This window comes from Notamacropus eugenii, chromosome 2 (genome assembly GCF_028372415.1).
Source record: "Notamacropus eugenii isolate mMacEug1 chromosome 2, mMacEug1.pri_v2, whole genome shotgun sequence".
NCBI classification, from domain to species: domain Eukaryota; kingdom Metazoa; phylum Chordata; class Mammalia; order Diprotodontia; family Macropodidae; genus Notamacropus; species Notamacropus eugenii.
In genome coordinates, this window is record NC_092873.1 from 78,531,858 (window position 1) to 78,547,761 (window position 15,904).

Genomic DNA, 15,904 nt, shown 5'->3' on the forward strand with positions numbered 1-15,904 from the left:
TGGTATTTGAATAATCCGCTCACCTCTGGAGACCACAGAAATAGGTGGGGTTCAACCTCCCCCCAGCCTGGGGATCCACCCTATAGTCTCCCTTGCTCCTCCCTCATTGATTTTTGCCTTCTTCTCTCTCCTCTCTTCTCTCCTTACCCCATAAATGTCCCTCATCCTGGCCTCAGAAATAAAACTGAGTTAGGGTGCCCTCCTGCTTTTTCCTGTGACTAGCTTTCTCTGGATGATCTAATGTCATCTAACCTGAGCCCATGTGAATAGAGAATTCGAACCTAGGAAAGCTTTCAAGATTAAGTCTATGACCACAGATTTTCAGGCATAGCTGGGTGTTATAAAATGGTTTTATGTGCTAAACTCAAACAACAAGTAGGTACCCGCTTAACCACCCATTCGTAAAGCAGCCTACCTCAGAAAATTAAAAAGAAAGAAAAGATTGTTTTGTCATACAACATGCAACAAACATTTATTAAACTGGGAGTCTGGGTCTCGACAAAGGAAACTGAGCGGAAGGGAACAATCTAGGCCCGGGGGTTCCCGCAGAATATTCCACCCCAGTTGTTTTTAGGGCTCAGGCGTCGGTTTAGGGGAAGGGGTCGGAAGGCGGCAGGTGATAGGAGGCATCCAGGAAGATAATAAGTGTACCCACGCTGGTGAAAATGATGAAGGTCCATAAGAAGAGTCGGTCCACCACCATGGCTACATATTGCCAGTCCTGCTTTAGCTGGGGGTTGGGGGAACGAGAAGGGTCAGCCTAGACTCCAACCTCACAGACCTTGATTACCCAGCTCAGAACCTTCAACTGGCAGAAACCTCCTCTCGCATCCCCTAAGATTACAATCCAGCCCCCGGGAGGGGGCGGGGCTTCTGCCGGAGAGGAACACGAATCAGAAGCCGGGAGCGTGGCCAAGCTAGGACAGTGGGGGGCCGGAAAGGAAATCCTGGGATCATAAATTGAGAGCTCCCTGAGACTTTAGAGGCCAGAGAAGCCAAACGTCTCTTTTTACAGATGAAGACTCAGAGGAGCAGAGAAGTTAAAGGACTCAGAATCACACAGCGAGTAAATCTAAGCGCAGCATTTGCACCCAGGCCTTTCTGGCTTCAAGTCCCTTAAGTAAGGAGCCAAGGCCAACGAACCTCCACGCCACCCCTTACCCCACTTTTCAGACGTACGTCTTCGTAGTCCTCTTGCTCCTGCAATTGACGAGCGATGTAGCTTATGGAGTTCACCACTTCCCGCAGTTCGGGGGGCAGCCTCCGACTCCCGCTCGGAACCCCGTTCATAAAACGCCGAAGGTCGGGAGGGGAGAGCTCAGGTTGAAACCTGAGGGGCAGGGCTAATCTGGCTTGGACAGCTGCCCAAAGCCCAGCTCCCCCTGAAGTTTCCCTGCCCCTGCCTCCTTGTCTCTTCTTTGGGGATCTATTCCCGCAGGCCACACGCTCCCTGTGAAGATCTTCCACTCTAACCCCGAGAACCTTCGGACCTTCCCAAAGGTCCGAGGAGGATGGAAGGAAATAGAAAGGTTCGGGCTCTTTGCCAACCCCTTCTACACGAAAAACTACAATATCCACGATTCCCTGCGGCAGTGGTGTTGGTTCTCAGGACAGCTCCTAATTCTGTACTTTTCTCCTCTTTTGCAAAATCGGGGTGGGGTCAAGACTCACCTGTTGGTTTTAGAGAAATCCCCTGGAGGCTTCCGGATGAAATATTCATCTGTGGCTCGACCCCAGCTGCTACCTGGGGAGTCCCTGAGTGCCAAGACTGGAGGTTCAGGCTTCGGGGTTCGCTCTACCTTGGGCCTCTTCAGACCCAAGTACCAGGGGAGTTTGTGGATGAAGATCTAGAGAAAAGTAGAGGCTGAGAATCAACCCCAGTGCAGTCCATTACAAGCTGTTTTCTGTACTTTGAAGATGAAGATGGAGAGGGGAAAGACAGATAGAAGTAGGACCCTGACCACACTGACAGGCCACTCCCATGTTCCACCCAAACAGATCCCAATCTCGTCCTACCTCCATCACCTTGCCTGAAAGAACTCCCTCTTCCCATCTCCTGTCTTTTGGAATTTATTCCTCTAAGGCCCAGTTCCATATCTTCTCTTACCATCAGATCCTATATTTAGAGCTGGAAGGGGCCTCAAAGGTTATTTAATCCAACCCCTCACTTTGTAGATGAGAAAATGGAGTTTATATAATGGTTATGTGGGTAGTAAGTGGCAGATGTGGAAGCTGAACCCAGGTCAATGCTTTTTCCACCATATCCAGCCGTTCTTCTTTAAATATCTTACACCACATGATTTAAACACTCCATACCCCACCTCAATCTACTTAATTGTTTTCTAACATGATATAGAATGTAAGCTACTTCAAAATAGGAGTTTTTTCATTTTGGGTTTTGCCTTCTCAGCACCTAGCATAGTGCCTGGCACAGACTTGCTTAATAAATGGATTGTTGATTAAATGATTCTAAATTCCTTAGAAGTAGGGATAGCCCCTCTGTTGCCTAACAGAAGGAATAAGAAATTATTTGTTGAAATTAATTGAATGCTGGACTCACATCTTAAAATCCATTCTTTCCCACCCCTGCACTCTTGTACAGTTTCACACAAATTGAGGAGGTGGATAGTGAAGTCCCAAGCTTGGAAATTTATGTCTTTGAGGAATAGTCCCTTTTACCTGATGAACCCAGAGGGGCATTTGGTGGGTTTGAGGGGACCGGTGATGCAGGTTGAGGACAATGACACTGAGTATGACTGAGAAGGTGACCAGAATCATGGTGAACATGAGGTACTTGACAATGATGGGGACAGCCAGGGATGTCTCAGGAACCTTACTGGCCAGCAGCAGTAGAAACACCGTCAGGGTCAGCAGGGCAAAGATGGAGAGTGTCATCTTCTCACCTTGTTTGTGAGTAGGAAATGAAATGAATAAATAAATAACAAATAAATAATTTGTTAGTCCACCCCATCCCAAGGAAGTTATATGGTGTTCCTGGGGAAGAAGGCAGTTTTCCAAGTAAAAGAACTCAAAGTTTCAACTGTCCCTTTTTCTTTCTTAGACTGAGGATGCTAATGAAGGGGTTTGATAAAAAAAGGAACTCAGTTTTGAGAGAATCAGGAGGGAGAAGGCAAGAAGCATTGGTCTCACAGGGAATATAAAAGCTATGGGGTCCTGATGTGAGGTCCAGGAGGTGGTGGGGTTGTAGAGGGGCATTGGGACATTCAGAGCAAAGAGAGCTAGCCCAGTAAGTGGGAAAACTCAGCAAATGACTGCGGGCTGGATTTAGTTGTTTGGATTATAGGAGAATCCTTGAACAGGTTTGAGAAAGATAGGTTGAATTGGGGAAAGGGGAGAACTGGAGTGTGGCCACTGAAAAGATGACCACAAATGCTCTCTTCTAAATCTTCTCTTCCCCTACAACCCCCCAGATTCCCCTTACCAGCATCTGGGGGTAGGTAGAAGACAAAAATGGCAAGGAGAGTGATGAGTACACAGGGAATTATAACATTGACCAGGTAGAAGAGAGGTTTTCTTCGGATAATGAGATAGAAGGTGACATCCTGGCGCTCTCCTTCTTTCCTTCCTTGTCCCTCTCCTGAGGGACCATTCAGTCGTGAGGATTTATGGATTATTTCCCACTGTCCATTCTCTGGAAGAGGGGGTAGGCAAAGGTGTATAGGTGACAGCAGTTTGGGTTTATTGTGTGATAACTACATAACATGTGTGCTAGATATCTCCCACTAATGTGTGCTAGCTGTTTCATTTAAGTAGAAAGATCCTACCTGCCCCTTTATATGGGTCATGCACATGCATATGTGGTATATGTACCTAGAGTATATACCACTGTATCCTTCCCTAATTATCTGCATCAAGCACAAACCAATGAAGTTTCTCTCGTGGATATAGATCTCACTCCTCTGCTGTCCTTCCTTATCAAGCCCTGGGCTCAGGCTGACCTGAGAGCTGTCATAACTGTAAGAACTGAAGACCATAGTGCAATTTTGCCAGTCGAAGGGGAAGTAGGTGACCTGAAGGGTGAGAGAAGAAGCATCAGAGAGATATTCCCCAGCTACTGGTCAAGATGAAGAGTAGGAGTTACTAAGAGATGTGGTTGGGTCACTGGGACTAGGGACCACTGGGAAGGGTCATTTGGAAGGAGGGTCATTGGGAGGGACTGGGAGCTTGGAGGAGTTACTGAAGAACTGAGAATCACTGGGGATGGCCCTTGGGAAGAACTTGAAGTTAGAGGAGACTAGTGGAGGGTCACTGGAAGGGACTGAGGATTCATTGCTGAATCATTGTTCATTCCTGTGAAGAAGGGGCGGGAAGTCAGGGACCTGGATACTACAGCTGCTGCGGTAAATGGCAGGGGGCAGCCAGTGTACGGAGCCATCGGAAGTCACCAAAACATGAATATTTAGAGCGACGTCGAAGTTTCCATCATTACTGAAGGGTGGAGCCGAATCAGTCAAGTATACTTTTACAAGCTTCGCCTCGAAACCCTCCCACCTACCCTGCCCCCAGCGTCCCTGTCCCACCCCCCTTCCTCCTAGTAACCATGTCGCCCTCATCTCCACCCCCATCCTCTACTTGTTCATGAGCACTATATCCGGGAGCCACACGGAATCCGATGCAATCCTCAGTGAGTCTATCCCTTCGTGTTCCTCAGGGTTCCAGCTTAGTCTATAATCCGTCCATACCTAGAGACGTGGACGGTGACTGTTTAGCGCGCGCTGGGCAACCAATCAATTTATCCCATCCTGACCATCCTGTAAGGTTCTTGGAGATAGAGACCTACACTTTATGTCTTCTCTAACTCCAGGTGTTCTCTGCACACAGCAATTATTACCAACTCGCATTTCTATCGAGCTTTAAAGTCATAAAGCCCGTTCCTCACAACAATCCTTCGAGTCGAGGAGTACAATCATTATCCCCATTTTAAAGAAAACAGGCTCAGAGATGAAATGACGTCTGTCATACGTATGTCATGACACAGCTAGTGACAGCACCAGTATTTGGATGCAGGTTTTCTGACCAGTGCTCACTAGACGATTAATAAATGTTTATTCAATGAATTGCCTTGGGCAGAGGGCTATCAGATGCCCCCTAGTGCAGAAGTTCTTAATCTTTTTTTTGTTTGTTTCACATGTATTCCTATGGTAGTGTGGTAAAGCCTATGGACTCGTGCGCAGATTAATGTTTGTTGCTTATAATAGTAATAGGAGGAGATGCTCAATTTCAGTTAAAGGTTAATGAAAATGAAGATGTGATTTTTTTTTTCTTATGGATCCCTTTGAGATCTTTCCACGGACCTCCAAGTCGCTGGACCCCAGGTTAAGAGCCCCACCTCTACGGTATGGAGGTGCTTAAAATAAGGGATAGGACTTTCTCCCCAGCCATCCCTACCCCCGCAACCTTCCCATACTGTCTCCTCCGTACCAGGTCCACATACACCTTGGTGATTAACTCCTCATCCTTCTCGTTCTGTAAGGGAAGGGGCAGGAGTTAAAGGGGCTAAAGGAGAGAGTCAACAAAGGTGAACTTCCCGTCTCTTAGACTCTCCTAGTTTACTTTCCACTCTTCCACTCCCCAGCCGCCTCTCTGGCCCCACCCACTTCATAGTTAGCCCCACCCTTTGCCGCTAGTCTCTCCAGCTTCAGGTTCCACCCCTTCTACGTATCCTTACAAATGATCCTTAAACCCCTCCTCCTGAGGGCCCCTCCCCCATGAACTCAGGAGCTTTGTTCCTACCTCCTAAACCATCACTTTAGGCCCCATATCCTCTTCTGTCCTTACCCCGCACCTCCAACCCCTAGCCCGGTTTCTCTAGCTCACCAAGCTGATAATCTGCGCTAGGGTTAGGCCGATGCTGACGGGTACGCGGTCCCCAAGGTCCCGGGCGGGCCTCACGGAGCTATCATAACCCGAGAAAAGCTTTTCCAGGAGCTGACCCTCCGCCAACGTGCCACTTGCCCCTAAAAATGGGAGCATGAAGGTCCCCGAGTCAATATCACACACATCCATGCCAATATCCCCTCTCAGTGACCCAAGGAACTCATCCCAGTACCCCAAATCCCATTATCTACCGTCCATGGAGAACAGGACCCCTAGGGTCCCCAGCAGCAACAATCCTGGAGTCATGCTTGCCACTGCCTCTCTGCTCTCTCTAGGCTGGCTCCACAGCCCAAGTGAGCTGGGATCGGGTGGCAGAGGAAATGACTAGGAGTTGAGGAATGTGCACCTGTTCTTCTGCCTGCAGCTGCTGGGACCCTAGCTCTAAAACCCAAGTGTCTCCCCTCCCCTTTTCTATTCTGTCTTCTGCCCACTGCTCTAAAGTAATTTTACCTCCTGCAGGCACTCAGTCTTCCCAATCTCAGAACAGACACAGAGATTGTACAAACTGCTTTTAATCGAGGAAATGAGCAGGGGGAAAGATCCTTGTTCTTGGAGAGGGAGGATCCACAGGCAGCAGGTGTCTGTGATGGTAGGAACTGGGGTAGGATTGGGGTTCTACCAATCATGCAACAATCTGGGGAAGCTGAAATAGATTCTGAGAGATAATTCCTCATCCTGACCTCAGTTCTTCTAGATTCTTTCCCAGTGGGTTTCAGTTCTCTCTAATTTCTCCTAGTGATTCCTGAATCTTTTTTCTTCTGTAACCTTGGTTTCTCCCTAGTGTTCCCAGGAGTCACAATACAACCCCCCTCACCCCTTTTCAACTCCCTACTGACTGGTTCTAGTCTCATCTTAATCCTATATATTCCATCTGTCAAGGATCTCTTTCTTTCAACCTAGTGAATTGTGACTTACATTCTCTTTTCAATACTTCAAGGATTTGCGATCTCATCAATATCTCCACAAGCAAGAATTACAAACCTCCCTGCAATTTAGCAAATAAACTTGCCTTAACCAAAAAGTTCATCACCTTGACTATAACCTGATGATGAGCCTCTCTGAGCTCTGCTAGAGATATCTTGAGACAATGGGCATAAAGCCTGTCTCTGGGGCATACTTGAAGCCTTTCTAAGTTAAGACCTTCTAGAGATTTTGATCCCCTGGAAAATTCTTAGGAAACCCAGGATTATTCTATCCTGGTTAAAAATTTGGGGATAGTGAGATCCAGAACCAAAGTTCCCTGAATTTCCCTATCATTACGCAAGCAATGTGAGAATGTTATTGCTGATTCAGAGGCTTCTCTATTTGCTCTCTTATGGACAACTTCTACCAGTGTCTCGTTATCCTCTTTCCCAATATCCCAGACATTGAGGATTTCATGACATTTATGGAGGACCCCTAAGGAGTCCCTGGTGAGGTAGCTAAGTATTCATATTTCCATATAATTCAGGAATTGTTCCCATAGCCCCACCTCCTTACCCCAACCCAGATGTTTTCCTCCCTTCTCCACCCACAGTATCTGGGTCTCTGTGCTTTCAGCCTGAAATTTCATTGTACATGACTTTTCTTCCCTTCCCCCTACCCCTAGACTCCCCAACCTATTGCCCTGCAAATACCCATGTTTAGGGAGAGATTGAATCCTAAGCTTTAGAAAGTGCATTTAAAAAGAAGATGGATTTGTTTTTCTTTTTCTACATGGAAGAATAAGATTTTTAGAAAACTTTCTACAGACAAAAAGGAGGTGGGTTTTGGTCCATATATAATGTTATTCTCTCTGGATCACAAGTAGCATTTATGGAAGAAGCGTGATCCATTGTTTAGAACATCTCTGAGAGCAAGCAATTGGCTATTCAGACTCTAGCTCCCTCCAGGAAGAGGGGATGACCTCAGCTACAAACTAGAACCACAGACCATTAGAACAGATTCTAGAACAGGGTTTCTTCAGGTCAGGGGTTAGGACGATGGTAGTCTACAAGTGGGCTCAGTGTAGACCAAGACAATGTCTGTGCTGTGCTCTAGATGTGGGTTTCTTGATCAACAACATTAACCTTCAAGGACCCAGAACAGAAGTTAGCAATGTGGCTGTACTATAAAATACAGAAGATTTTGATGCCAAATTGACTGAGTAGGATCCAGATTTCAGAACACATCCAGAACAAAGTCAGAAGGCTGGGAGATAAGCAAGAGAAAAGGGTCTGTGCTCTAGTATACTGTGGCTCTGTGGTTATATAGAAGAATGGCAAAGACCCTAGAAACCAGACTTTGTCTATCCTTATTTAAAACCCACACAGCTTCATCTCTTGGGAAGTTTTCTGAGAGCTTGTGCAGAAAAGGAAAAAATACAATGATTAGCCAGGCCCCTTAACAATATACAGTAACGTTCCCAAATCCTTTGTAAGGGTCCTTTGATATAGAAAATTGTCAAAGAGCAAATCTTACTAGGATTTAGGTTCTGCAGCAATAGCCCAAGACTCACAGACAACCCTTAATCTTTCTCATAGTTGTTGGGTAACCTTTAATGGCCACCACTTTTGTAGTTCTCCTTAAATTGCCCAAGGAAGGTCAGAAGGAAATATTCTAAGTCAGGAATTTATGGCTTGTGGCAGGGGAGTGGCCAGGAAGGAACAGAACAAGATGAGAGACCAGAATGACTTGGCTCAGTCTGGGATCTGTATGGCTGTCTTGATGGAAGACTTGAGGGGTGCTCCCAGACAACAGGGTTATATTTTAGGAGGCAAAGAGGCTGGAGGAGGCTTTTCATTTGTAGGAGATGTCTCAGGAACGTTGTGCAGGGAAGGCTCCCGGTACATGGCCACTGTGAGGAGGATGGAACAGAGAAAGAAAAAGTTAGGGATCAAAAAACACAGAAATAAGCAGGGCAGAAATATGAAGATATGACCACAGCCTTTCTTGGCCAAAATGATGGGCTTGATGGTCTTTAAGGAACCTTCTAGCTTTAAAAGCTATAATTTTTGATTCTATGAAGGAGCTGTTGCTGTATTAATGCTCGATTGGTTTCTTTCATGTTGCTGTTGTAGACCTGAAATACAACCTCCCCTCCTCCCTCCAGGTGGGCCCTGGACAGAGCATGTCTTAGAATTCTGAGATAATCTAGTTCAACGCCTTCCCCCTCTCCTCCCCCACCTCACAGACCCCATTTTGCAAACATTTAATATTTCAAGACCAAAACCTGCAGCTCCAACAGTCTCTCTCTCTCTCCCTCTCTCTCTCTCTCTCTCTCTCTCTCTCTCTCTCTCTCCCATTATCATGATACAACTTTTCTGTCACAACATAAAATATCTTCATTGGAACAAAACAAACAAAAGCAGGAGCCTTGATATATACAGTGATTAAGGGCAGAAATTTCCCCACTCCTCATTCCTCCCTATCATGGCAAGGCTTCCCTTTGTTATGACCTAGTTTGAAATATTTGATATATAACCCTCATAGGATGTGAAAGTAGACAGAATCCTCTCAGTAGTGATGGAAATGTACTTGACATGACAGCCCCTCCCATCCCTGAGGTTGTTCACACCTTCTAGGAGCTTAGGCACAAAATGGGCAGCTGCTTTGGTCTTCTTGACTCTATTTCCCTTCATGACATGGCCCTCCTTGTCCAAACCCAAATACCATGCTCGACCTGAACGACGCTGGCGGTAGAGGGCAGAAGCGTAAAGGACATAATAATTCTCAAAGACGCACTCCTTAAAGCGACATTCTGCTGTAAAGTGTGGCTTGAGGATGAGGTCACAGAAAGAGAAAACAAAGGGAGGAAGAAAGAAATTGATATTAATGGTCAAGAGGTTGATGTTTCTTAGTCTTGAGCCCCACCCTCCTTAGGAAATGATACATAAAATCTATGGTGTGGGACCAAAATCCTCTCAGTGGTGAGGGAAGGAAATAAAGTTGAGCTCTGGGAGCCCAAATGCCTGTGGGTTTGAGGCTAAATTTCTGTATATTCTTGTATCTAATTCTTCAACTTGCCTGCCATCTCCCTCATTCTAACCAATCCCTTCCAATTCTTCCAGTATAGCAGTTCTCAAATTGTAGTCTGTAGATTCTTGGGAATACCCCAACAGGGGAAGGGACCTCAAGTTCCAAACTATTTTCATAATAATGCTAAAAAATTATTTGCCTATTAAAATACTCCCAGATTTTTCAACTACAGATCTGCGTAAGACCATAAGTCTTCATATACTTTAACCAAAAAATATCACAATGGAATGAATACAGAAATATATGTGAGAACCTAGATGTCTTCTATTCAGCCCAGACATTAAAGAAATTTGCAAAAATATGCAAAATATTGCCACTTTTCTCACTATATTTTTTTATGTTTTGGAAAATATGGTTATTTTTCATAAAAATATGTTATTTACATTGGTTGGTATGTTTTTGTTGTTGTCCAGTCATGTCTGATTCTTTGTGACCCCATTTGGAGTTTTCTTGGCAAAGAATGGTTTGTCATTTCTTTCTCCAGCTCACTTTACAGATGAGAAGACTGAAGCAAACAGGGTAAAGTGACTTGGCCAGGGTCACACAGTTAGTAAGTATCTGAGGCCAGACTTTAATTCAGGAAGATGGGCCCAGTACTTTATCCACAGAATCACCTAGCTACCCTAAAATGGTTAACATGTACTGAGTTTAATATTGTTATTTTAAATGAACTAATATAATACATATTTTTAAAACTTATGCTTTAATTTCTAATATATTAAATATTGATTGATATAACCCACATAAACAAGAACTTTTTGGATTATTCAGTAATTTGTACGAGTATAAAGAGGAAGCAAAAAGTCCGACAACTTCTACTCCAGTAGATTTGGGCTCTAAACTGGAGGGAGAGGATAGGAAGTAAACATAGGGTCAGAGAGCCTTAGGCAAGTCAACTAACTTCCTTAGTTCTCAGTGACTTCAGCTATAAAAGGAGAGGATTGCAAGAGATGGCCTCTAAGGTCCTCTCTGGCTCTAGTTTCAGGATTCTATGATATTCTAGTCCAACCCTCTCTTTTTTGATGAGGATGAGGATACTGAGCCTCAGAGAGGGAGAATGATTTGGTCAAAGAATACAATAGAGGCAGAGCTATGGAAGAACTCAGGTCTCTCTCCATATGTGCTGCCTGGCTCTCCTAGTCATTACTAAATCTGGGGATGTGGAGGGGTGCTCAGAAGAGAGAAGCTCAGAAGGGGTTCTAGACATGTGGCTGTGAGGGTGTCCCTTGCAGAGGCTATAAAAGAATTTGGAAGGAATCTCCCTCAAGAGCCCCTTGTGTAATGAGGGGATATGATGAGGGTATTGAAAAGTTACTGAGTAGAGAGCTTGAAATGGGTCCTGGGAGGATATGGGAAGGAAAAACTTAGAAAAAATTTAGGGAATTCAGAGAGGGAAATAGCTTTGAGACTGATGACTCGGTTGCTGAGTGTCTGTAACAGGATCTGAAGGACTGAGAAGAAAGTCAAGTGTAGGATCACCAAAGAAAGTGGCAGGCATGAGGGTGTGGGGGGAGGATCCCAGTTAGGTGGTTCACCAGGACAAAGGAAAGTGAGGGGAGGAGTCTCACCGAGCTGTACAGTAGCCCCTCAGCATTCATGGCTACATAGTGCCCCAGCTTGGTGCTCTGGATAGTGACCACACGGAGACCCACAGGGATCAGGTTAAACTGAGCTGGAGGGTAGAATGAGAGTTAGAGATTCAACTCAGCCAATCTCTGACCTTACTCCTTAAGTATATAGAATTCAGATGCCTTGTACCAGCCCCCTCCAAAAAACCCCAACAAAATCCTGAGACTAACATCAGCTCACCCTACCATCAGCTCCACTCAGGGACAACCACTCGGACTCTGACCCATCCCCACTCCTGGATATCAATGACAGATAGAAACAGAGATTGAAATAGGATTGGAAAGTAACAGCATGGATAGGAAATACATAAGCTATTCCTTCAGGGGCCCAGTTGCCTCAGACATAAGGTACAGTGAGAGAAGAGAAGCCCTAAACATCTGATACCCACTTCTCCTCTCCTCTCTAACTCCCCACACCCCCAAAATTCCCTTCTCCCCTCACTGAAGGAGCTGGTATCCTCTTGTGTCCCAATGATGCTCCCATCTGGATTGGCCTGAAGATAGAAACCCTGACGGCAGAAAAGCTTTGTGATGATGCCTTTGAGCTGGGGCTCTAAGGAGAGAGAGACAGGAAGAACTTGACATTAATGTTTGGTGAAGATTTCTCTTTCCAAGTTTGATCCTAGAAATGGGGGGGGGGGGGGATTGAGGGAAGTGAGGAAAGTTAGGGAGAATTAAAATCAACTGTTCTTTCACCGACTCACTGCCTGTAACCCTCTAGCTCTGGTCTCTCTGTTTCCTGGGGAAGTCTGCACCCTCTCCCTGCCCCCACCATTAGCTCTCAGTTTAATTTATTGAAATTTATTTAAATAGTTTAGTTCCTGCTCAATAGCTGAGCTGGAGGGGGAAGGGAAGGAGTTATGATGAGGAGAAAAGACAGTGACAAAAGCAGACAGTAACACTATAATTTTTTTGGTGGGTAATCTCAGGTTGGTCGTTAGGGAAAGGGGGCTACTCAAACTATGGGGGCGGGGGTGGGGTGGGGGGAGGGAGCTGACTCTGCTGGAATCAAGCTTGCTGACTCAGCACCTGATGCTGCCCAGCCAGGCTTGGGCCTCTGCCGTCTGCCTGGTCATCTGTGCCACTAATCAGACTGCCACAAGCCTGTCTTCCTGAGGAACCAGGAGTCAAGGGGCTCCAGCCTCTTCCTCTTCTCCAGTCCTTATAAGCTTTAGGGACCCCGGGACTTCCAAGCTAGGGAGGGAGGATTGTTGTGGCGCATACAAAGGATGAGTGTAAGTGAAGGACTGAGTGTAAGTGTGTGTATGTGTGTAAGGGCTAGAGGGGTGTGGAACAGAAGGGCAAAGGGACATTTCCAAAGGGTGGGCTCTGGACTGTACCACAGAAAAAGGCAGAGGGGGTGAGGAGAGGAATCGTTCAATGAGAACTTGGGGTGGGGGATTATTGAGACTCTCACTTCCAAATCAATTTGGAAAAAGTGGGGAAAGGAGGACAGGGACAGTGCCCCTTTTTGAAACATGAAGGTCTCTTTGTCACCCCTTTCTCTCACCCAAAGGGAATTTAGTGTAGTACCCCCTGCCCTTCTGCGGGTGGTACAGTCCCAGTCAGTCTTTCCCGTCCCCGTCCCCCTACTTCCCCCCCACCCCCCCTCCGCCTCCTTATTCCCCTAGTCCCCCAGAATCTGTTCTCAACGCCTGGGTTCCTGTGGGAAGGGGCAGCCAGTCCAGCGGGTGCCAGGGCTTTGTGTTCTTAGAGGAAGTAGAACTTGGGGGTGTGAAAAGAATTGGGGAGGAAATCCAGAGGACATTCCTTGTTCCATCCCCTGGGTGCGAAGGAGGGGAAAGAGGGAGGACACAGTAGAGTTCTGGGATCGGGCAGGGAGAGCAGAGTGGGGTGCGGGGGAGGAAGCAGGGAGGTAGGGGTGGGGGAGGGGCTGATCTGCAAGGACACCCTAGGGAGAGTTAGGAAGGTTGTCTCAGAGCCAGGTGAGGTTAAACGAGAAAGACCCAAGCTCGCGTGTGGGGAACAGAAGAGCAGAAGAATGGGGATGGGGTGACCAGCTAAACTGAGGGGAAAGAGAAAAGGGCGTCGCAGAATAGAAGAAACTAGGTTGTGTGACCCAGGCGTTCCGAGTCCTCGGTTAGTCTCAGTTCGGGGCTTGAAGCAAATCAGCAGAAGGACAGGAAGAAACGCACGTAGTCTGGCACTGCCGGGAGGGGGTGGGTAGGGAAACAGGATGCTTGGGTTCCTGAGAGGGGCGGGGGTTAGTTAAGCTCTGTTAAAACCCCTCACATTTTCCCTAGCTTTAGAAGAGAAGGAGGCTCAGGGTTATGCGGGAAGAGAAAGGAAACTGGGGAGCAGCAGAAGGGGAGAGTATCTGAACTTCTAGCCTCCCCATTGCCCAACTCTCATTAAGGAGTTTTCTTCTATTTTATCCAACCCTCAACTCAGCCCTCTAAAGTATTTTCTCTCTGGCCCTCTTCGTCCCGCTACTCTCCTTGGGGACCCGGGTATTCGGTTTTCCATCCCTGAGATTTCTCCTTTAGTTTAGCTCCCACCTCAACCTACTCAGAAACCCCAAACCCCAACTGTTATCACTCACCCGGGGCCCTGTCCGGCCGCGCCCGTCGCCCCCCACACAGACGGACCTTGGAGAGCAGAATCAGTATCTGCTTCTGACACAAGGACTTAGTACCCCTCGGGCACACTCGCCGTTGGGCTGACACCGGTCGGCTTGTCCCAGGGTCTCGTACCTCTCTCTTCTGCCTGATCAGGCTGCTGGCCAGCGCCGCCATCTCCAACCACCTTCCCTCCCTTTAGGGGACAGTCCAATCTTCCTACGATGTCCCTTAACTCCGCCACTCTCACAATGGAGGTATACAACTCAAATTGTATGGAGGCACCCCAATAGAACACAATCCTCAATCTCAATCTGGCTCCCAGAATGCCCCCCCAACAGAAAAACTCCAAACTGGCAGTTCAAGGATGAAAGCTAAAACCTTTCCTTTCTCCGGGAAGGCACTCTCCAATCCCTTCTCTTGGTACCCCCAAGTTTATTCTCTCTGCGTTCCTGGATTCTTTGCTGTTAAGTAGTACCTCAAAGAGCCCTCCCCCCAAGTACTTCAAAAGGGTCCCTTCAACTGCCCTCTCCCCCTGTGACCCCTAAACTTAATGGGAATCCTTGAACTCTTACTTGGTTCAAGCTTTGTGAATCCCCAGCTCTTGTCTTCAATTCTCTGGGTTCCCCTTCCTCTCAGCCCCAAATTTTCTCTCCTTTCCTTCACTGTCCTGGCCCTAAATCGATGTAACACCGAGGATCCCGTTTTTCTGCACCTCTCCATATAATCCCCGATGACCAGACTTTGTAGACCTTAACTCACTATGAAAGATGACAGAAATGAATCTCACAACTCCTCCCTGTCAGCTCAAGAAATCTAGAAGGGGTGAGAAGGAAACAGGGCTACAACATCTCCAAATCACCCATCGCAGCAACACTTGGTGCAGCAGCTGTGAGGAAGTTAAAGATAATTGGGGTCTTCTTTGCCACCCTTTAGTCCCCAGACTAGAATATATCTACCTCTTCCCATCACTCTCAAAACCTATAGCCCAGAACTTCTCGGAGGTTCCATTTGCTAGGGTCCTGAGTTTCTTTCCAAATCAACCATAAACTTGGCTTATGCCTCCCCCTTTCAGCAAGTCAACACTCTCTACCTTCTTAAATCACTAGAGGCCCTAGTTTCTGGTGACCAGGTATCCTCTAAACTTATCCTTACCTCTACTTCCCTGGCTCTTCCAAATATGCCCTTCCAGCTCCAGCAACTTGGGGGTTATCAAGGTGCAGTGGGAACAGAAGGTCCCTTCTTACATCCTGTCACCCCAAAATAGTGATTCTTTAACTTCACTCTGGATATCCCACAAAATGTTATTGGGGAGTCAGTCTTGATGCAGTCTTCCAGCTATTTGACCTCCAGCTAGCTACTCCAAAGTGTTGCACCCCACTTTCTTCCTGGGACTCCCCAAATTAACCTACCTCCTGTACTTCCCCCCAGGCAATTCTGTGCTCCCCAGGGTCCCCACCCACGTTCCTAAGCGATTGTTTGCACCCCACTTTCTTTCCTGAGACCCCCCAAACCTGTCCTGTTGATCCTGCTGCCGGCAGTGATGGATGGCTCAGGCTCTCATATTCTCCTCCCTCACTGTCCCCCTGTTAGCAGAGGGTTCCCCGCACGGTCCACCTCGATGCTGTCTATCCCTCCCCCCCCAGGGAAATAGGGGTGGGTTCACAGGGCGTCCCCAGTCCCCCGATGGCGGCGTTCCAGGCCTCAGTAGCAGGACTGACTGGAAAGCAAGCCCAGGCAGCAGAAGCAGTAACGGCAGCCGTAGCAGCAGCCGCAAACTCGCGTCCTGCTCCCCCACCTCAG

The 15,904-nt window shown here is 47.1% G+C and overlaps 2 protein-coding genes across 4 annotated transcripts; both read right to left on the reverse strand.

Moving 5' to 3' along the window:
• Positions 1-445: 445 nt before the first annotated feature.
• On the reverse strand, positions 446-6,259 carry CHRNB1 (cholinergic receptor nicotinic beta 1 subunit). Of its 2 annotated transcripts, none has more exons than XM_072641204.1 (11): positions 6,090-6,259; positions 5,839-5,978; positions 5,443-5,487; positions 4,594-4,703; positions 4,341-4,449; positions 3,884-4,031; positions 3,443-3,652; positions 2,680-2,903; positions 1,672-1,847; positions 1,180-1,330; positions 446-730 (listed from the first exon to the last, which is right to left on the reverse strand). In XM_072641204.1, exons 1-11 carry the CDS (start codon positions 6,142-6,144, stop codon positions 590-592), a joined length of 1,509 nt encoding a protein of 502 aa, XP_072497305.1. In that variant the 5' UTR covers positions 6,145-6,259; the 3' UTR covers positions 446-589. The 2 variants fall into 2 exon arrangements, with proteins under 2 accessions (XP_072497305.1, XP_072497304.1); XM_072641203.1 differs by having other exon boundaries at positions 1,162-1,330.
• A 2,124-nt stretch (positions 6,260-8,383) lies between these two features.
• On the reverse strand, positions 8,384-15,882 carry FGF11 (fibroblast growth factor 11). Of its 2 annotated transcripts, XM_072641208.1 has the most exons (5): positions 14,086-15,882; positions 11,965-12,075; positions 11,463-11,566; positions 9,434-9,632; positions 8,384-8,713 (listed from the first exon to the last, which is right to left on the reverse strand). In XM_072641208.1, the coding sequence occupies exons 1-5, from the start codon at positions 14,276-14,278 to the stop codon at positions 8,619-8,621; spliced, it is 702 nt and encodes a 233-aa protein (XP_072497309.1). In that variant the 5' UTR covers positions 14,279-15,882; the 3' UTR covers positions 8,384-8,618. The 2 variants fall into 2 exon arrangements, with proteins under 2 accessions (XP_072497309.1, XP_072497310.1); XM_072641209.1 differs by lacking the exon at positions 9,434-9,632 and having other exon boundaries at positions 14,086-14,390.
• Positions 15,883-15,904: the final 22 nt, after the last annotated feature.

Coding starts and splice junctions, on each gene's coding strand:
- FGF11 (XM_072641208.1), bottom strand. CDS start 14,278: ATGGCGGCGCTGGCCAGCAGCCTGATCAGGCAGAAGAGAGAGGTACGA. Junction 12,076..14,085: donor GCGGCCGGACAGGGCCCCGG/GTGAGTGATAAC, acceptor CTCTCTCCTTAG/AGCCCCAGCTCAAAGGCATC. Junction 8,714..9,433: donor TGTGCCTAAGCTCCTAGAAG/GTGTGAACAACC, acceptor TCCTCCTCACAG/TGGCCATGTACCGGGAGCCT.
- CHRNB1 (XM_072641203.1), bottom strand. CDS start 6,144: ATGACTCCAGGATTGTTGCTGCTGGGGACCCTAGGGGTCCTGTTCTCC. Junction 3,653..3,883: donor CCACGAGAGAAACTTCATTG/GTTTGTGCTTGA, acceptor CCCCTCTTCCAG/AGAATGGACAGTGGGAAATA. Junction 1,848..2,679: donor TGCCCCTCTGGGTTCATCAG/GTAAAAGGGACT, acceptor ACTTTTCTCTAG/ATCTTCATCCACAAACTCCC.